Consider the following 23614-nt stretch of genomic DNA (forward strand, 5'->3'; position numbering starts at 1 on the left):
ACTTTGTGCATAATACATAATTATTACATTAAATGTAGAAATGTAATTATTACAAATAACATATTTTTAAATTATTTATTATTACATTATATTAAATTATTGTCATTAATTCTTTTAATTCCGTACACTTGTTATGTGTATATAATTATTCAAATAACTATAAATAATACATTTATTATCATATAATTTATTTAATTATTTCATCAACTCACAAACCCGAATTTGGGAAACCCTGTATTTGCTTATAAACATTTTATCCTAATTTTAACCTTTTATTTACCTTGTTTAATGGGAATATCTTAATTCTTCGCAAGTCACATGTTCAGCCATATTCTGGTGTTTGGCCTTGATTCTTCCTACCTCAGAAAACCACAAACAACACAACAGGTAAAATGTCACAGAATCAGGTCTGTTTTCTCTAATGAGCCATTCCCCGGGTGTTTTAGTCAAAGAAATGCAACTAGAAAATGCCAGCATCATTTTCTTCCAACAAATGAAGTGTGGTCGTAAATACGTCTCAAGGCTGGAGAGGCATAATGGCTTTTCAGGAATTTACCGTTATTAAAAACAAGACAAATTGTCTCACTGTGCAAACAACATCATATGTGTGCGATTTAAAACATTTATTTCATTATGTAGCACAGGCCTGGAGACCCTGACCGTGCTAAGCAATGTACAAAAAGTTAATTGCAATATAAAAGTTGACTTTTAAACTGGATATTAAACCATGGAGTCTGACTGAAAGCAGTGTTTTTATTTGGCTATTTTACCCCGCTGACCCAAATCTAAATTACTCATGCATTTGAATAAAGTTGATCAAATGCATTCGACCAAATATTCTGAATAAAATGTTGCGAGCATTAAAAGGTGAAAGCTTTTGAAGATAATTGGATAATTTTATGCTCATGCAAAACTTTTCCCAACGGCGGCTTGCAAGACAAATACAGATGATATCACAGGATGTGAAACGTACAAATAAAGCCACAACACTACTCTGAGGAAGAGATAAAAAAAGAAAGGGGAAAAAACAACATGGGCAGTGAAAATTATTCGAAATTTCTCTTTCGAAGAATCACCTATTGAAATAACATTACATTACAGTCATCACTGAATGTCAAAATAATTTATCATAACTAGTCATTGGTATATTGATGTCTAGTGGATAAAAACACTGTGATGCTTTTAAAACACTGATGAACTTCTGACTTCAGTCTTTTTGTTGCTGCTAATGGCTTGTAAATGACATACAGCACATTTAACGCTACAGCTCTATAAAACTACTCATTTGTTTTAAACCTGTCTGACTTTCTCTCTTCTGCAGAAAGACACAAAATGACAAAGTTTAGCAGAATCGCTGACATTTGCACACAATGAAAGATGACGGGGCTCCGGAAATGACAGAAAGCACCATAAAAGATGATTTATCTGTGAATAATGCCTTAAAATCTCAGTCTGTTCCTACCTAACGTACGACTATCAAAAGGCCTGAAATATAGTGCACACTACTTTTAAGGTGGTTTTAAAGCATTTGTTGGAGTGTGACAGGTCTGGATTCACTTTTATCATAAAACATTTTTACCAACTTCAACTTATATTTAAATGTTTTAGGTGGTTTATTCTTGTTTGTAAAATTATTTACTATTACAATTATTTATTAATTATTATTAATATTAATGCAATTACTATATGTATACAATATAATTATTACGTGAAATATTTTACATATTTTTAAATTATTTATTATTAATATTATTTATTCATTATTATTTATTATTTTACTTATATGTAAGTATTGAATTAAATACGAATATTAAATGAATTATATATTATTGTATGGATTATTAACAATCCAAATAAAGTTTTGTTTTTAAATTATTTATTGTTTAATTATTTATTAGTGATTTTATTATTAATGTCATTCATTATTAATGTTTTTATTAATTTGTATTTATATATTATTTTAACTAATTACTTAATAATTATTAAATTAAATGTAGATATTTGTAAAATTATTTACTATTACAATTATTTATTCATTATTATTATTAATTTAATTACTATATGTATACAATATAATTATTACATTAAATGTAAGTAATAAATTAATTATTAAGTGGATTATTAACAATCCAAATAGAGTGTTTATTTGAATGTATTTTTTATTTTAAAATTATTTATTATTAATATTATTTATTCATTATTATTTATTATTTTAATTATATGCAAGTATTGGAATAAATATGAATATTAAATAAATTATATATTATTGTATGGATTATTAACAATCCAAATAAAGTGTTTTATTAGGATTGCTTTTATTTTTAAGTAATTTATTGAATTAAATTAATTATTATATGGATTATTAACAATTCAAATAAAGTGTTTTATGTGCTTTATTCTTATTTGTAAAATTATTTACTATTACAATTATTCATTAATTATTATTATTAATTTAATTACTGTATGTATACAATATAATTATTACAGAAATATAAGTAATAAATTGTGTGTTTTATTTGGATGTATTTTTTATTTTAAAATTATGTATTATTAATATTATTCATTCATTATAATTTATTATTTTAATAAATAAATATTGGATTAAATATGAATATTAAATGAATTATATATTATTGTATGGATTATTAACAATCCAAATAATGTTTTGTTTTTAAATTGTTTATTGTTTAATTATTTATTAGTGATTTTATTATTAATATCATTCATTATTAATGTTTTTATTAATTTGTATTTATATATTAATATTAGCCAATTACTTAATTAATTATATATATTATTATATGGATTATTAACAATCCAAATAAAGTGTTTTATTAGGATTGCTTTTATTTTTTAATTATTTATTGTTCAATTATTTATTAGTGATTTTATTATTAATATCATTCATTATTAATGTTATTATTAATTTGTATTTATATAATAATTTTAGGTAATTACTTTGTGAATAATTTAATTAAATTTGTGCAGTTAATTACATGTAGATATTAAATGTATTATTATCTGGGTTATTATTAACAATTCAAATAAAGTGGTTTTTTTTTTTTTTTTTACTGGTTTTATTTTACAATTATTTATTATGAATTATGTATATATAATTATTCAATTAATTATAATTAATACAATTATTATTATATAATTTATTTAATTATTTAATCAACTCACGAACCCCAGTTTGGGAAAGTTGCTGCCTTAAATGTTTAAGCATTGCACATCTCTGCAACTTGAAAAAATAAATAAATAAATGCATGCATGCATGCTGCTGATTTGCAGGTTTAATACTTATTTTTATGATGTTGAGTTCAAATATATCTATAAAATGCTTCAACGCACTTAGAAGTGCAGTCAAATGTAAAATGTTTTAATGACTTAAAAAAAAAAAGTATTAAAAATTAATTTAACTTGCAATGTGCAATAGAGTGGAAAAATATCCCATTTCATGTAAAAATTATTAAATGAACACAAGTTTACAAATCATTTTTCACAAAATCTGTTTGAATGTACCTGTAAAACACCCATAGATGTAGCACAAAACATTTGCATTTTCTTCTGTCGCTGTCAGAATTAGGCATAAAATAATGTCATACATGTGAAAATGGGTTGATCATTAAACAAATCATTGTAATCTGACTCGGATGCAGAGGGCGATCGTGTCTTTGTGTGAGTTTTTTGGCTGATTAAACAATATTGCAAGACTTCTTCACCACACAAATAGCTGTCGAAAGCAAAAATGCCACAAAATGCACATATTTTGTAAGAAACTGTGAAGTGCTTGAGCAAAACAGACACTATTTTGTGAAATAACAGCCTAAAATGAGTAAGAAGCATTGTGTTTCATTCAGCAAATATGAATAAAAATTAGTCTGACTTGGAAAAACCAAGTTTAATTGTGTGTTTTTTAATTTCTGAAGTTGAAACTGGTTAAATTATTGTGATAAATTATGACATGATGTTATAATATATAAACTAGTAAACTTAACGTGATGCATATTTGTCAGTCATATGTCATACATAAACATAACAGGTCAGAATCTGTACTTCTGAAAAAAAAAATATATATATATATATATATATATATATATATATATATATATATATATATATATATAATATAATATATATATATATATATATATAATCTTTTTTGGTGTTTTAGTATCATTTAGATACAACTTTTATTAATATTCTGAAAATATTTCTTTTTAATTTTGCTTAAAGTTTAAATAATTTTGTTGTGTTTTTTTGTCATTTTAGTAGTTCTTGTTACTACCATGTAGTTACATTTTTTATAAAAAAAAAATTTCAGTTTTAGTTATTTAGTTATTTTACTAAATTAAAAGTTATTTTACTAAATTTAAGTTAAACTAGCTGAAATATATACATATATACATTTGTAACATTTTATATTATTTCAAGTAAAATTTATTTTATTTAATGTTTTTTTTAATGTTTTTTTTTCCATTTCATTTTCATAAAATGTATGATATTTAATCAAATTAAATTCATTGATAATAAATACATAAACCTGGTTATTGTATATTTACATTCAGTTTATTACAGAAATCTGGCCTGTTGCATTTATGTATGACTGACATGCATCACATTAAACTGATTAAATGATTATGATATATATATAATTAATTATAATTAATTATATATATATATTTTTCTTTTTTTAAAAAAACAATTTCATTTATTCATTTATTTTATTTTATTTATTAGTAGTAGTAGTAATAATAATAATAATTTTTATGAATTAATATTTATTTATTTATTCATTTATTTTTGCAGTATCCAAACATACTTTGTCTTTCACAGAAGAAAGGAAGTCATAAAAGTGTTGATGGTAAGCAAATTCCGATTTTTTTTCTGAGACGTGCATCTTGTGTGTTGGAGGAAACTACAGCAGCTTCACACGAAGCCACAGAAATCTTAAAATAGCCTGAAACAGCAACACGTTAAAGAAAGACAAGTGAAAACACAGCAGAGCAGTGTTATGTTAAAAACAAAATTCGCTTTTATTTTTCTCCTTCCATTTAAATTCTTGACTTTTTTCTCCTTTTTGTGGATTAAAAAATTTACACACACCTAAAAACAAAGGACAGGGAGAACTGTAAAACAAATGAGTTCAAAGAAACGTTACACCACAGCACAGAATGCGTCGTTGTGGAAGACAACGTTCTGTTATTTTTCCGCTGTTCTTCAGTTGCGTCATTGATTTCTCAAAGACAGTTATAAGGGGGATAAAATCCATTTGTCTGAAACAAAATCACGACCCATCATGCCTGCCGTAAGAAGGCCGGAGAATGTACAGACATACACGCACACTCACACACACACAAACAAACAAACACACAAACAAACGGCTATATTACAGAGTTACTGAGGTGGAGGTCTGGAGGACGCGGGCGCGACGGGACGCTCGGATCGGGACGACTTGGCTGGAAAGGCCACTAAGTCCTTCAGAAACCAGCCGAAAGTGACATCGTGCGTATTTACCCGCTGACGTCAGTTCTGCGCCAAAACAGCATGTGTTGTTGACATTCGGCGAGTCTCGGAATAAAGGGCTTATTGAAATGCGCCGCGGTGGGTCGATCACCCGCTGCTTTTGGAGGAACTGGCCCTGTTATGTCTTCTTAATGCCTGTGTGGCGTTCTGACAACTTAATTAGTCCTAATTATGCACATTAATAATTAGTGAATTCTTACTCAAACATGTGCAAAAGATTGACATAAAACCATCTGTTTCTCGCAAATCCCTCAGATGGAATTACAATGAACTCAGGACAGCAACATCTATCTATCTATCTATCTATCTATCTATCTATCTATCTATCTATCTATCTATCTATCTATCTATCTATCTATCTATCTATCTATCTATCTATCTATCATTTAACTACATGCATCATATATTGTCATGCATCATCAAATTTGCACTCAAAAATAGGCCTAAATTTAATATTTATTTGAAATAATATATATTTATATATTTGAAATGCATATAAAATTTGCATGCATTTGGACTGCACAGTTTTAACATAAACTAATAAAATTAATGTGATGCATATTTGTCAGTCATTTGTCATACAGATTTCTGTACTCAAAAAAAAAAAAAAAATAAAATAAAATAAAATAAATAAAATAAAATAAAAAAATATTATTATTAACTATTTTCGGGGTTTTAGTATCATTTAGATACCGATTACAGCTTTTATTATTATTCTGACAATTTTTCATTTTAATTTTGGCTAAAGTTTAAATAATTTTGTTGTGTGTTTTTGTCATTTGTCATTTAGTAGTAGTAAAAAAAAAAAAAAAAAACGGAATTGTGAGATATATTTTTTATTCCATAATGGGAAAAAAACACTTGTGAGATTTAAATTTTGAACTAAAATTTTGAAATAAATGTAGAATTGCAAGACATAAACAAATAAACAAAAAAAACCTGAAGTTTTTTTTTTTTTATGTTTACATTTTTTTTTATTAATTTTATTTCAGTTTTAGTTTAAGTTGTTTTACTACATCAGCTAAACTAGTTGAAATAATGTTTAAACATTTTATCTTAATTCAGGTCAGATTTATTTTATTTTAAGTAACAAAAATGTTTTTTTAAATGTTTTTTATTTAGTTTAAATACAAACAGGCATAATTTTTATTAACTATTTGCACCTATTTAATTTTATTCAAATAGTCATATTTTCAAAATGCATTAATTCCAATTGTTTAAATTTGTTTATTGTGAAAATAATAACATTTAATTAGTTAAAAAGTATGATATTTAATCAAATTTCTTGACAATAAATATATAAACCTTGTTATTGTGTATTTACATTTAGTTTATTGAAGGAATCTGACCTGAAAAATATGCATCACATTAAATTAATAACTTTACCCTTAACCTGTGTCATCCAAAATCATATAAATAATATATGCAATTCAAATACATAAATCTTAAATTTAGGCCTTAAATTGTGTTTTGGCTACCTTGACTCGAAACCCTTTCTGTAAGGGCTCTAAAGATGTATTTTTAAAAGCTGAAATATTTTAGCCACTTCATAATGCATAAAATACTAAAAAACAGCCAGATGCGACACAACCCAACGACATCTACCTGACACGTGCAAACTGACAGATACACCGTCTTCAAAACACAACATCTATGGCGCAAGACGCAACACAATGTCCTCTGCGATCATTTTTTTTCTCTTTCATGATGGGGCAATCTTGTTGAGAAAGTTAAGTAAACTGTTGACGTTTATAGCTAAGTTTCTGAAGAACACCAAACATTCACATCAGCACGTCTTTGTGTGGATGTTTGTTTCTGGCCTGAAGTGGCTTGGAATTTCTCCTGAATTCATAATGAGAACAATCTTGCGACATCAGTGATACACAGTACCGATAAGAAGCTTATATTCTCAGTTTAGATTCTTTTCATACAGTTTATCTGACTACTAACAGCTGGACTATCTAACATTCTGCCGTCTGCTTCTACATGCAAACTGTCTTGATATTTCGTCTCCAGATACACAGTATCAATAGACACTGACATTCAGTTTTTTAAGAGCTCTGTACATATTTCAGTTATTTAAGTAAGACAAGCTAATGCAACACAAACAAAAACGCATGCAATACTGAAAGCGACTGCGGCCTAAATCGGCCTAAAGTGGTCGGTTTCCACATTATCAGGCTGGTTTAAGAGAGGCTATGGGAACTTGTCAGCTGCTCAGGTTAGTAAACCACCTTGCCGACCAGCTTGGTCAGGTTGGTATACCAAATAAACCAGATAAACACTAACCACTTATTTAAAAGGGAAAATGTTGGTGAACAAATATCTCAACCTAGTCATCTTCTGTTATTCTAAATAAATAAATGATGTTCTATACAATGGAAAACTACTTTTTTGTATGACATACATAAAACTACTAAAAGCATCATGCAGAGTGATTTGTCACTGCCATCTAGTGATCAACTGGGTGAAGCAACTTTACAGTCTTAACTTTTACTGTTAACTAACACTTCGACAAATAATATGCCATCTAATCTGGAATAAATCCACTTTTACATCTGCAGACATGAGCAGCTTTTGAAAAACAGGATTATTTTTACTGTTCAGTCACTGAGTTTTGTATGTAAGTAACGCAGCAGTCGAAGTAAACTGCAAACAAAAGCACCATAACATATTGTGCAATGATCTAGAACAAACCTGAAGGAGCTATAGAGATAATCAAGCAAATATTTGAAGGTAAACCGTTAAACTACTTCCTTCCATCTCGGTTTAATATGCACAGACAACTATACGTAAGCCGGTTGTAAACAGAGATGAGGGAAGTGTTTGGGAACCGGACGGAAAATGCATTTACAAGCAGGGCTTGTCGGGCAGAGTTTTATTTAAGTTTGTGATTTAATTAAAATATTTTTATGTGCCTTGATGCCTTCCTACTTTGAGCGCTTGTGAGCATTTTCCAGCTTTCAGATACTGCCAAAATAAACAAAAATAAAAAGGAATATAAAAATGTGACATTTCTTTTGCTTTTCACAGTTTTGACATTTTTTCTCAGAACTGCAAGATATAAATTCAGAAGTGCACAATTATGACAAAAATGCCACAGTCAGAAATGCAAAATATAAACTTGCCGTTCAAAAACAAGTTTGAATTGTGTGAGATATAAATTCACAATTTTGAGAGAAAAAAGAGGCACAACTATAAGATAAAAAGACACACTTAACTTAAAGAAGTTCACTTCCAGAACGAAAATTTACAGATAATTAACTCACCCTCTTGTCATCCAAGATCTTGATGAACGTAGATGTTCATGTCTTTCTTTCTTCAGTCAATAAGAAATTACATTTCTAGAGGAAAATATTTCAGGAAGTTATCTTCACATAGTGGACTTCAATTGTGCCGCCAAATTTCAATTTCCAAAATGCAGTTTAAACGCAGCTTCAAATGGCCCTAAATGATCCCAGCCGAGGAAGAAGGGTCTTATCTAGCGAAACGATTGGTTGTTTTCCAACCAAATTGACAAACTATATACTTTTAACCTCAAATGCTCGTCTTGTCTGGTCTCTGCGATGCGCATGCGTAGTCTGCTTAGTCCGTGTAATCTGGGCCAATACAGTTAGGGTATATCGAAAAACTCCCGTCTCGTTTTCTTCTTCAACGTCAAAATCGTCTTACATCGCTGTTTTACCTTTTTTTCGGTAAAGGGCGTTTGATCTTCTTTGCATGTTCACTCCGTAAATACTGAGTTGGTACTTCTGCAGCGATGTACACTGTAAAAAAAACAATTTGTTGAGTCAACTTAAAATAATTTGTAACCTGGCTGCCTTAAAATTTTAAGTTCAGTCAACTCAAAAAAAGTTTATTCAACTTGAAATGTTAAATTATACTAAGTGACAACTTAGATATTTGAGTTGAATCAACTTAAAATGTTAAGGCAGCTGGGTTACTTACCCATCTGTTAAGTTTAGCAAAAACACACATATCTAAGTTGTTAACATTTCAAGTTGACTAAATTTATTTTAGCTGACTGAACTTAAAATTTTAAGGCAGCAGGGTAACAAATTATTTTAAGATGACTCCACAAATTGTGTTTTTTATTTTTTACAGTGTAGGACGATTTTGAAGTTGGGGAAGAAAACAAGAGTTTTTCGACAACAAAAAAACGCTCATGGACACTTAGACAAGACGAGCGTTTGAGGTTGAAAAGTATATAAATTGTCAATTTGTTTTTGAAAATGACATTGTGTTGCTAGATAAGACCCTTCTTCCTCATCTGGGATCGTTTAGAGCCATTTGGAGCTGCATTTAAACTCCATTTCGGAAGTTCAAATTTGGGGGCACCATTGAAGTCCATTATATGGAGATAATTTCTGAAATTTATTTTAAATGACAAACGATATCTTGGACAACAAAGAGTAAATTATCTGTACAATTTAGTTCTGGAAGTGAACTTCTACTTAAAAAATATAATAATAATAAAATAAATAATAATAATATATTCCATAGCGAAAAAAAACCCTTAAAATTCAGAATAAAAAAAAATCCACCGAATTGTGAGATATAAACTCAAAATTCTGAGAAAAAAAATGAATGGTGAGAATGGTGGTGTTTATCTTAATTTTGACATTTTTTTTTCCCCCTCAAGATATGGCAAGATAGAGAGATGGAATTGCTGATTCTGTTGCAAAAAAGTCAGAAATGTGAGATACAGTGTTGCAATTCTGAGAAAAGTCCAAATTGTGACATATAATTTGGTGAAAACCAAATAAATTATGAAATGCAAGATATAATTAAAAAAAATAATTAGAATTGCGAGATAACAACGAGTATTACTATGAAGAAAACTACAATATAAACTTGGAGTAATGGAACTGCAAGATGGAAACTGAAAAATCAGAGAAAACTGTCAAGATTCTGAGAAAAAAAAAGTCAGAATTCATAGTAAATCTCACAGTTCTGAGTTTATATCTAGCAAAAGTCAGCACCGTGAGATAAAAAGTTGGCCTTTTTTGGTGGCAATAACAGGCTTACGTACTATCCGACACTGAGATCACACAACCCTTTCGAACGGCCCCTGTCCGATCCGACCCGCTCACATCCGTCCTCCACTCCAGACCTCTATCTCAGTCCCCTCTGAATGTGAATCTCTGCAGTTCAGCACGGGAATCACGAGGGGCAATGATCCCGACACCAGCAGCGCTCCATCACGATAATCACACATCCATAGAAACTCCACCCAAAACAGACATTTACATGCGTTATACCCACACCGAGAATTGCAACAACATTTCATACTTTTTTTCTTTTGTTTACTTATATTTGAGGAGAATACATGTACACAGAGATGATAGATGGATCTCGAGGGCGATGCAAATGCAAGTATGAAAAAGCGTGAAGCGGACAAAAGCAGACTGACAGCAGGATAAAAAGTTTAAGATATGAGAAAAATCTGAAAAATCACCTGCTTTTGTGCTTGAAATCGAACCTTCATACTATGATGGGAAAAGTATTTAGACACTTAAAAGTCACTTAAATGCCTTCATGCCAAAGCATTAGAGTTCTCACTTTTCTAAACCATTTTTGCAAGGTCAAAATGATTTTTAGTAGATGATTTTTTTTTTTTTTTAATTAGCCAGGATAATTATATATTTACCATTTAACTAAAACCATAAAAATGTATTATTTTCTAATGCAAAGACAATCAGATATTTTAAGTGTCATTTCAGCATCCAAATACTTTGTATGGCCACCGTGTACTATACTAAGCAGAATGCAATGCCTTTCATCAGCGCACAGCAGCCGGAATACACGGTCTTTAGCATTCATTAATAACAGCATAGTGGCCGTCAAACTTTAAATTGGACTTTAAATAGTTTTCGGTTTTATTCCGGGGTTATTGCTGGCTGAAATGCAATAATGAAGCACATATTCAGGGAGAACATTATCGTATTATAGTATATACAGCATTAACATTGCAAACTGAACGGTCAGCGCTCATGCAGGGTCATTGTGAACGGTTGCATAAAGCAGCGCAGCGGCCGCAGCGCGTTAAGTCGCGCACCGCTGCTTTACGTCAAAGTCTCTTCGCCATGTGCTCTTAAGTGGCGGTTAATTAGCCTGTAGGGGATCGGACTCCACATCGGGCTCGAGACTCAAAGGCACAGCTGTCCTTGAAGAGGATTCTGTCAGCGCCTGGACTGAGCTTGATTTATGAGCTCTGCCGCTCACCAGATGGGGGACGGAGAGAATATGACGGTCCGCTTGCTTAGCGAGTCGCAGTGGCTGGCTAATTACATCTTTATCTCCCGCTAATCTGATTTTGAGCGGGAAAAAAAAGAGGCGGTGCACAGAATCTAGTACTGCGTTCCATTCAGCTCGGACTGTTAGATTTTCCAACTTCCCACTTGGAAAAGTGCAACTGAATGCAGCATCAAGTCAGATGTGCAATTTGGAAATGTGTGCAGAAATTTACACGCAGATGTAGAGGATAAAAAAAGCCCATAGATAACGTGACAAGATTACAGAGCCTGCACATTACATAAAAACAAAAATATTGTGGTCACAAATTAAAAATACATTCCTTGTTTGGTTAATTTGTTTCCTTGTTTTAGTTAATTTGTGGACACAAATTAAGAATTTGTTCCCACAACCTAATTTGTTTGTTTTAGTAAATCATGTTGTACTAATTTGTTGCGTCCTTTTCATTTAATAAAACAAACAGAACAAATTAGTATGACATGGCCACAATTTACTACAACAAGTGAGCAAATTAGTACGATGTGGCCACAACTTTTTAAAAGGAGGGAGTGAATTAGTACAACGTGGGCACGATTTACTAAAACCAGGGCACGAATTAGTATAAATTGGCCACGATTTACTAAAATTAGTATGTGGCCACAATTTAATTAAACGTGGGAGTGAATTAGTGCGACGTGACCGTGATTTACTAAAACAAGAAAGCAAATTAGTACAACATAACCACGATTTACTAAAGTTAGTATGACGTGGTCACGATTTACTAAAATTACTACAACGTGGTCACCATATACTAAAATGTGGGAACGAATTGCTACGACGTGGCCATGATTTTCTAAAACAAGGGAACGAATTAGCAAAACATGGCCACGATTTACTAAAACGTGGGAACGAATTAGAATGACATGGCCGTGATTTACTAAAATTAGTATGACGAAGCCGCGATTTACAAAAACGAAGTAACAAATTAGTACAACATGGCTGCAGTTTACTATAGTTAGTAAGACGTGGCCACGATTTACTAAAATGAGGCAACAAATTAGTATGACATGCCCATGATTTTCAAAAAAAAAGAAAGGAACAAATTATTACAACATGGCCACAATTTACTAAAACCAGAGAGCGAATTACTACGACTTGGCCACATTTTATTAAAATGAGGAAGCAAATTAGTAAGACATTGCCATGATTTACTAAAACGAGAGAATGAATTAGTATGACGTTGCCACAATTTTGTAAAACAAGATAAATTAGTATGACATTGCCACGATTGACTAAATACAGAGACTAATTTGTATGATGTGGCACGATTTACTAAAACAAGTAAACTAATTATTAAGGCATGACCACAATATACTAAATGACTAAAATGAGGGAACAAATTAGTATAGCATGATCAAGTTTCACTAAAACACCTCAAACAAGAGAGAGAGAGAGAGAGAGAAAAAGAACAAATTATTGTGTTGAAATTTTTAATCCGTCGTCATTATATATGTATTTTTCTGCATGTTATGTGCAGGGCTTTGTACAAAATGTTGTGTGTTGAATATTGAATTGAATTGATATGCATGAAACACATTGAATGCTCCTGTCTGTTAACCGCACTCTTACAGAACAAACGCTAGCATTGCATAGCATCGCAGTTTGGTTGCGAGAAGACTGCTGACCAAAAAGAAAATTGCCATTTTGTTTCCTCGAATGTCATTTTCCAGGCATAATACATGCAGTAAATGCATGCATTTTTGTTGCAAGTTGGTGACATCACACAGGATTATCTGACAATCGTCTTTGAATGGAACGCAGCACTGCACCAACACATTGACGTGTACGTAACCGCAGGATACTGAGGGTTTTGGTTATGTCAGAGGCAGACATGAGAATTACATCATTACTGCAGAATATATCATACATTACAGTCATCAACAGCATGAAAAAAAAAATACAGTACACATTTGAAATGATATTAGGACGCCTACACGCTAGAGTTTACAATGCAAATGCACTGAGCTCAGTGCAGATGGTGCATGACAAAGGACTAATGCAATGGTTTGGAAAAGCGACACTGTACTTTGTAGTGTATATCTGTCTAAACTGTGATCCTACGGCCATTTTCACATGCTCAAAACGGATCCGTCTAGCGTGTAAGCGCCCTCACATTTCATTGATTGCTCTCTTTTACGGACGAGTTGAAATTACTTCCGTTTTAAAAAAGTTAATCATGGTAAAACAGAGCACGATACTTCAAAAAGTTTTTTTTTTTTTTTCTTTTTGCCGTTCGATGAGTTCAGTGATTTTTAGTACAAAATATTTTCACACACATGGCTTGCGATCAGCTCTGACGTTTTTTTCTCACAAGGAATTACTATCATATTTATTCAAATACTTATTAACATTGTCATCATCATCATCATCATTATAATCATTATTAACACCAAAAAAGTAATAGCAGTTAACCTTGCAGATTAAAATGTACACAGTGCAGGGGGTTAAAACAGGGTCGGTGCAGGAAGTGAGGTCACAAGAGGGACATTTCTAACCGGTACATGCTATCCACAAGCAACAAGAAGTCAATGAACCGTTTCAGGCCAGGAGACGTCAGAAACTTCTGCTGCCTTCAAGTCTTTGTGGAACGTTCCTACTTACGAGTTGCAACGATGCATTCAAATAATTCTGAAAGGTTACACTCTTACTTAGGAGTTGCAATGATGCATTCGAATAATTCTGAAAAGTTGCACTCTTAGTGCAGTGATCCACTCAATTCTGAGAAGTTGCACTCAGGAGTTGCAATGATGCATTCAATAAAATTAATAAAAAGTCGCACTCTTGCTTATGAATTGCAATGATGCTTTCAAATAATACTGAAAAGATGCACTCCTGCTAATAAGTTGCAATGATGCATTTAAATAATTTGGAAAAGTTGCACTCAAGAGTTGCAAAAATGTATTAAAATAATTCTGACGAGTTGCATTCTTGCTTATTAGTTGCAATGATGCATTCAAATTATTCTAAAAAAGATGCACCCTTGCTTATGAATTGCAATAATGTATTTAAAAAAATCTGGAATGTTGCACTCAAGAGTTGCAAGAATGCATTCAAATTGTGGAAAGTTGCACTCTTGTTTACGAGTTACAATGATGCATTCAAATGATTTGGAAAAGTTGCACGAGTGGCAATGATGCATTAAAATAATTCTGAAGAGTAGCACTCTTGCTAATGAGTTGCAATGATGCATTAAAAAAAATTCTGATATGTTGCACTCAAGAGTTGCAACAATGTATTAAAATAATTCTGAAAACTTCACTCAAGAGTTGCAATGATGCATTTATATAATTCTGGAAAGTTGCACTCTTTCTCATTTTTTCTAAATGATATTTGCACATTAAAAATAAGTTTTAGTGGATGGATGACATCTACAGCTGTAGTTTATTTTATTAACCAACATTCGACAACCAAAAAGTGTCCAAATACTTTAATTTCCAACACTACATCTATTTTTTTTTTTTTACTTTGCAACGAGTTTGAAAAGTAATTTAAAGCATTTCTCTTTAACTTCCCATTAAGCACAAGAAAGCAACACAAAATGTGTTCAAACTAAACTTCTTACGATCAATATCAATGATTCACAACTAATAATGACATTTCGGTTGTAAATCTCGTAAATACGATCATTCCATCTTGACTTAAAGGCAGCAATATCCTCCGAGCCGAAAGGCTGAAACAGAGAGGCTGATGGGAAATGTAGTTTTTGCCGCTGAAATGAGGGGCCTCTACTGCATATATATTTACACTGAGTGAGGAGGACCAACGATCTGAGTGATGGACAGACTGAGGACAATATGAGGGCTGGACGCGGGTCAGACGTTTGCTTTGGGTCGAGAGCCCAAACGAACGCAAACGAGGGGCCGAGATGACACGGCCCTCCTTGCTAGAAAGAAAACATGTGATTTGACATCATTCATAGTAGCTACGCATGTCAGAACGCACCACGGTTCAGCTCGGATCTCTGCGTCGGGATCCGACGGGCCCGCTGGTGAACAGCTTGGAGAGGGTCACCCGAACATCGCAACCGTCGTCGTCGACACGTCGCTTTACAACCAGCATGTCCAGCACGCACATCAAGAGACACCCAACTGGCATTACACTTGTCGTTCACATCATTTGCATCACATATCGGGTTTGGACGATAAAAGGTGACCGTCGTTGGCGACGGGAGGGAGGAGTGAAGCGGTGATATGCGACGGGGCGTGAATGGGAAGAGGACGGAATGATCGAGTGATGTAGCGATGGCTCCTGGATTAATGCATAATTTCTTTTTGTTCACAGTGATGGGTTCGTATTTAAAGACTCCTTCCAAAGCGGGAAAGTTTTAGACCTTCATCAGAACAGAGATGGAGAGGCAGAACCACAGACCGACTCCTGATAAACGGCCGTTAAGGGATGCCGCTCCGCCGTACACGGCCCCGGGCCCTGCAAGAGCAGAGAGAAGCGGACGTGAATAGGGTGAATGAGAGAGAGAAAGTTGGTCAATCTTGTGCTAGTCTGATGCATGCACAGTAAAGGCAATATGAAATCACAATAGACTATGTATTGTAAAATTTTTATGTTTTTTTTTTCTCCACACATTTTTTGATTTGCTCCACTTCCAAAGCAACTTTCCTGTTTGGCTGATTCACTAGAAAGTAAGTCAGATTGTGTAACAAAGGGAGTGCAAACCTTTTTTTTTCCATTGACTTTAACCTAATTTTAAAGCATTTTTAAAGGCTTTATAAATCTGTGTGTAGTGTATATAAAACTTTTTAAATTCATTTTATAAATTAAAATTATATTTGCAAATTATAAATTAAATATATACAAGTTAACTATATATAAAAATACAAAATAAAATAATTTGAATATAAATTTTTCATTAAAAAATAAAATTACTTTTTAAATGACTGATTTTTATTACATTTACAATTAAAAAATATAACAAAAACATAATGCAATTAGTAAATTACAGTAAAAATAAAAAATTCCATTTAAATGTTTTTAGTAATTTACTGTATTGCACCACAAGTACGCTGGAAAAAAAGCTGGAATAAACAGTATGCTGGTTTATACTGTATAATGTATAAAAAACATAAAACTAAAATACACTGCATGTATATAAAATAACAAAAAATTATTTTAAATAATTATATTATAAATGGTTAATAAAAATACATTTAAATAGCTTTTTAAATGACTGATTTGTATTACAATTATTTTTTGCTAAAATGAACAATATTTACATAAAATAAAATATTAAAAAAAATAAAATTAAATGCAAAAATTAAAATATAGTGAAACAACACAAAATAGTGCATTTAAAATGTTTAATAATTTACTGTATTGTACAAAAATTTGCTAGAAAAATAGCTGTATTGCATGAAAAGTAGCTAGAATAAATACTATATAAATTGTTAATAAAAAATTAAATATTTTTTAAATGACTGATTTGTATTACAATTATTTTTATTAAAATGAACAATATTTACATAAAATAAAATATAAAAAATAAAATGCAAGAAGTAAAATACAGTAAACACAATACAAAATAATGCATTTAAAATGTTTTTAATAATTTAATGTATTGTACAAAAAGTAGCTAGAATAAACAGTGTGGTTGTTTATATGGTATAATGCATATAAAACTTCTAAAATACATAAAAAATTAAGAAAATAAAAAATTGCTTTTTAAATGACTGATTGCATTACAATTATTTTTATCAAAATGAACAATATTTATGTAAAATAAAATATAAAAAATAAAATGCAAGTAGTAAAATACAGTAAAAAACAATACAAAATAATGCATTTAAAATGTTTTTAACTATTTACTGTATTGCATGAAAAATAGCTAGAATAAACAGTATAATTGTTTATATGGTATAATGCATATCACACTTCTAAAATTCATTACATGTATATAAAGTAACAAGAAAAATAAATTAAAATAATTCTATTATGAATTGTTGTTAAAAAAACAAACAAAAGTTTTTTAAATGACCGATTTGTATTACAATTATTTTTTTTATCAAAATGAACAATATTTAAGTAAAAATGCACGAAGTAAAATACAGTAAAACTATGTAAAATAATACATTTAAAAATGCATTTAAAATATTTGTAATAATTTACTATATTGCACAAAAAGTAGCTAGAATAAACAGTAAGGTTATTTATATGGTATAATGCATATGAAACTTCTAAAATGCATAATAAAATATTTAGAAAATAAAAAATAGCTTTTTAAATGACTGACTGCATTACAATTATTTTTATTAAAATGAACAATATTTATGTAAAATTAAATATTAAAAAAAATGCAAACTGTAAAATACAGTAAAAAAAAGAATACAAAATAATGCATTTAAAATGTTTTAAACTATTTACTATATTGCACAAAAAATAGCTAGAATAAACAGTATGGTTGTTTATATGGTATAATGCATATAAAACCTCTAAAATGCATAATAAAAAAATGAAGAAAATAAAAAAAATAGCTTTTTAAATGACTGATTGCATTACAATTATTTTTTTATTAAAATGAACAATATTTATGTAAAATAAAATATAAAAAATAAAATGCAAATAGTAAAATACAGTAAAAACAATACAATATAATGCATTTAAAATGTTTTTAACTATTTACTGTATTGCATGAAAAATAGCTAGAATAAACAGTATGGTAGTTTATATGGTATAATGCATATAACAAATTAAAATAATTATATTATGAATTGTTGTTAAAAAAAACAAACAAAAGGTTTTTAAATGATGATTTGTATTACACTTATTTATTTATTGTTTAAAAAAAATGAACAATATTTAAGTAAAAAAATGCAAGAAGTAAAATACAGCAAAACAATATTGCACAAAAAGTAGCTAGAATAAACAGTATGGTTGTTTATATGGTATAATGCATATAAAACTTCTAAAATACATAATAATAAAATTAAGAAAATAAAAAAATAGCTTTTCAAATGACTGATTGCATTACAATTATTTTATTGAAATGAACAATATTTACATAAAATCGAATATTAAAAAAATAAAATGCAAGAAGCAATATACAGTTAAAAAAAATTAATTTAAAATAATTTACTGTATTTCTTCATCATAAAATGGTCATTTCATGACAAATCAAATTTTCATTAATCTTCTGAAACTAAAATAACTTATTTGTGTATAAGTTGGGAAAACACTCCATAGTCTTAAAAACTCAAAACTTCATCCCAAGTGAAAAAAAACATTCTTGGATAAAATCTTTGGATATCTGACAAATTGACAGTCAGCGTTAACACATCAACAATCAACTGTTTAGAGGAAGAGGAACTAGGTTAGACGCTATAATTCCTAAAGGATCATGAAAAAATAAATAAAAGAAATTACAGGAGAAAATAACAGCATGCAGGGTTAGAATGACATGAGAGTGAATAAATAATATCAGGATTTCTGAAGTATCCCAAGACAGACAGCGGCGGGATAGATGTTTATTCTCCTAAGGATGGAGATAAAGGTCGCAGCACGTTTGATGGAAAAGTGCGAGTCAAGGCCAGTCGACGGCGCGGCAGCGACATGAACAAGAGACGATGCATGGAAGTGACGGCAGGTGACTCATCACGGAAAAAGTCGGCGCGATAATGGGAGAGCGTACGAGACGGCAGAGGGAGAGATGGAGCGCTCGCTTACAATGGTAATGCGTGACGGGAGGAAACGGCAGGAACAGAGCAGGAATCACTCACTGCGGACTGCAATGTGAAGAATGGAGCGAGAGAACCACTGATGACTTCCTGGGGTAACAGGACACAACGGAGGAGGAACAAACGAGAGCAGAGACGCTCCGACATAATGGGCCGGAGAGGAGAAATAAAGAGAGGAGCCGAAAGGATGCAAGAAACTACTACATTCAGACCAGCAGGAGGAAAAAAAAAACAGATGAGATGGATATGGGGCATCATGACACTGCAGTATGGCAGTTTTACTAACACTAGTTGAGCAGAGGCCCTGCTGTTTATTGTTAATGAGGTATAAAAGCATTATGTAAGCGATAATGTGCAGCCAGATGCAAACAATTACACGACTTCTGATTGGTCAATCACAGCATTCTGTGGACCAACATTTTTATATAACGACACTAAACTGCATAACTGTTCTCCCAGCCAAAACTTTTCCTTCATGTCTGTGCTAGTTTAATGTCTGCAACCTCTTTGTTCTTATATAATGAAATTATTTAAGTTCTAAAAATGTTTTATTGTTTAAAAAAATCTTTTGCATTATCAGTAATTAAATATTACAAAAACACTCTTTAAATCCCACATTTTTTAGAGTTTTAAAAACCCATTTGCATTATCAGTCATTAATATTTACTATATTTAAATATATTGAAATAAATATTTAGAGAAATATTATAAAAATATTCTTACATATAAAAATATAAACACTTGTTTATAAATAATCAAAATTAGAATAATTTAATAATAATAGAAATAAATTAATAATAATAGAAATAAATATTTATAAATATTTGAGTCAGTGTGACCATTGTGTCACCAATCATAAATATTTACTATATTTAAATATGTACTTTAATAACAGCATACTTAATGAATAAATCAATATAAAACATTTATTTATAAAAACTGTCAATATAATTTATAAACATTTATAAATATGTTTGTGCACCATTTATTACAAAGGTATGTTTGTCATCAATCATAAATATTCACTAGATTTAAACACTGATTTCAATAAATGCAAAATAAATAAATATTTATGAAAATCCTTCTTAAATCTGTCTATAAAAAATATATAAATAAGCATTTATAAATATGTAAGTCTATGTACATCATTTGTCACCAGTTTGTCAATTATAAATATTTAATATATTTAAATAAATAATTACTTAATAAAATATTTCTAAATTACTTACTACATATTTGTTTTTAAATTATAAATGAATAGTAACATTGAAGATAATAATAATAATAAAAAGAATAATCTTGTATTTAAATAAATGCTAAAAAAATAAATATGAAAATAATTCAAACATGTTTATAAAAATAGAAATAACTGTTGATACATATTTATAAATATTTAAGTTTGTGTGCACCATTGCCACAAAGGTTTGTGTCATCAATTCTAAAATAAATAAATATAAATATATATATATGTATATATATATATATAAAATTACGGATACATATGTTTTAAATTATAAGTTAATAATGAAAATAAATAATAATAATAATAATAATAATAATAAATAAATACATTTTTGTAAGTATTCTATAGTATTTGTGCCATTTGTCAAATTAAAGTTACAAGAAAAAAATATAATGACAGTAATATAAAATAAAAAAATAATAATTTTGCTATGCAATGTTATTTTTGTACATACGAATCGAATTATTTTTTTCTTAATTAAAAAAAAAGATATGCAATTAAATAGAACATAAGACTGAAAATGATGAATAATTAAAAATATTTACTGTATTTTACTTGTGGCATGAAACAAATGTATTTTATAGTATGTGTGCCATTTGTCACAAATTAATACACCAAATAATACAAGAAAAATATAATGGAAGTAATATAAAAAGAAATTGCAATGTTATTTTTGTGCATACAAATCTAATTCTTTTAATATATTTTTTTTTCTTAATTAAAAAGTAAGAACAATATATGCAATTAAATAGAACATAAGATTGAAAATAATAACGAATAATTAAAAATGTTTAATGTATTTTACTTGTGGGATTAAACTATTTTAGAGCAAAATATTGTTAAATATGAGATATATATTACATTTTGGCAAAGGGCTGAAAAAAAAAATATTAATTATATATACATGTTAAATATTATAAAAATATACACACACGCTATATATATATACATATATATATATATAAAATAGAAAAGTGGAGGTTTAGGAGTTTCAGTGTTTATTGATTAATGCCAAAATACGAAGCATCTGTACATGGTGTTGGAAAACTGGAACAATCGTAAGATGAAAGCATCACATCAGCACAAACTCTCTGTGTGTTGTGCAGCTCTATACGCTCAATCACTCAATGTTTGGCTGCTTCCCATAAATCCCGGCTTTGCCTTGACCCGTTCCTCCTCCTCTCTGGGTTTTGCTGGCTAAGATCTCTGCACTGAGCGTTCTAACAGCAAACTTTTCCACCGAGGGCTCTGCTCACTTAGACCGGACCAGAACGCGCTCAGACTATGAAGTTACGCTGTTATGAACCTCAGTTGACATTGTGCTGCTTCTTTTGTTTTTGTGCTTAACAGCAGGATAACTTAGGGTCAGAAAGAGCGTTAACCTTAAATCGAGTCAAGCTGCCTGTTCTCAAGACATAATTTATCACCAGAGACTAGAAATTCAGAAGTTTAAAGGCCTTTTCAATAGAAAATGCATCAACAAAGAAGAGAAATCTGCATTTAGATTTTAATACAAGTAATATAATTAATATAAGTAATATGTAATATTAACATAATATTTTAATAAAACTGAATTTTGCACATGTAAAATGATAAATGATGTGTCTGGGAAATTTGTTTGATTGAAAACCTTATTTTTAGCATTTGTCTTAATCATTACCCATATAAAAATGTAATATGTGACATATATAATATATACATTGTACTACATCAAGAGTGATACTGCCATATATTTTACCTATAAAGTGATATATAATTTTCACATTCTCTGGGCAGATGAAGATATATAAAGATGATATATATATATATGAACATATATAAAACTGGTTAAAATAAAACTGGTTAAAATAAATAAATAAACTTTGTATGTCTGTATGTTAATATCTATTTGTATATGTAGCAACTATATCTAGCTTTAAAAAATATATAGGCTATATATTTATTAAAAAAAAAGATATATTTTCTATGTGTGCAATTTGCAATTAATGTGAAATATGTGTGAAATATGCAATTTGTTTGTGTCAACAATCATAAATATTTACTACATTTTAATAGTTGCTTTAATTAATTAATAAACAACAAATTATAACTAATTGTTTATAAATATTTATATTTATATTTATGTCTTTGTGCGCCTTTTGCAACAAAGATTTTATATTTATTTTAATAAATATTTAATAAATAAAGAAATAATGAATTGCACAAATAAATATTAAAAAAATGCACTCAGAATTTAAAATAAAATAAATAAAATAAAAATGATTTATAAACATATAAAACTGGTTAAATTAAATATATATATATATATTTTTTTTTAGAAAATGTATGCATGTATGTGTGCAATTTGCAATTAATATGAAATATGTGTGAAATATGGGATTTGTGTCAACAATCATAAATATTTACAATATTGAAATATTTGCTTAAAAAACAACAAATTATAACTTTAGAAATATTTATAACTATTTATATCTGTCTATTTATAACTATCATGTCTTTGTGTGCATTTTGCTACAAAGATTTGTTTTTTTGTCAATCATAAATATTTGCTAGATTTAAATATTTATTTTAATAAATAAATATTGAATAATAAATAAATAAATGCATAAATAAAGATTTTGAAAAAAAAATGCACTCTGAATTTTTTTTAAATAATTTATAAACGATTATAAATGTCTATGTGGCATTTGCCACAAAGAATTGTTTTTACCATCAATCATAAATATTTAATACATTTAAATATGTATTATAATAAATAATATTAAAAAAAAATATATATATATATATATATATATATCTGAAAAAAGTGAAATGATTTACAAATGACTATAAATGTTTATGTTTATTAACAATTATAAATAATTGTTAA

The 23614-nt window shown here is 29.4% G+C and overlaps 2 protein-coding genes across 3 annotated transcripts in view; one reads left to right on the forward strand and one right to left on the reverse strand.

Moving 5' to 3' along the window:
• The window catches only part of LOC127178255 (free fatty acid receptor 2), a 37280-nt gene extending 21096 nt beyond the window's left edge, over positions 1–16184 (forward strand). The window contains exons 2-3 of one of the 2 annotated variants that reach the window (XR_007829319.1): positions 4810–4864; positions 16102–16167. The gene's annotated coding sequence lies outside the window, so the exon portion shown is untranslated. Of the gene's footprint in view, positions 1–4809; positions 4865–16101 lie in introns of both variants that reach the window. The other variant, XR_007829320.1, reaches the window with a different exon arrangement.
• iglon5 (IgLON family member 5) overlaps positions 15080–23614 on the reverse strand; it is a 230566-nt gene continuing 222031 nt past the window's right edge. The window contains exon 8 of the mRNA XM_051130996.1: positions 15080–16245. Coding sequence (XP_050986953.1) covers positions 16145–16245 — 101 coding nt within the window. The 3' untranslated portion in view covers positions 15080–16144. The remainder of the gene's footprint in view (positions 16246–23614) is intronic.

Source organism: Labeo rohita, chromosome 16 (assembly GCF_022985175.1).
Source record: "Labeo rohita strain BAU-BD-2019 chromosome 16, IGBB_LRoh.1.0, whole genome shotgun sequence".
Classification (NCBI taxonomy): domain Eukaryota; kingdom Metazoa; phylum Chordata; class Actinopteri; order Cypriniformes; family Cyprinidae; genus Labeo; species Labeo rohita.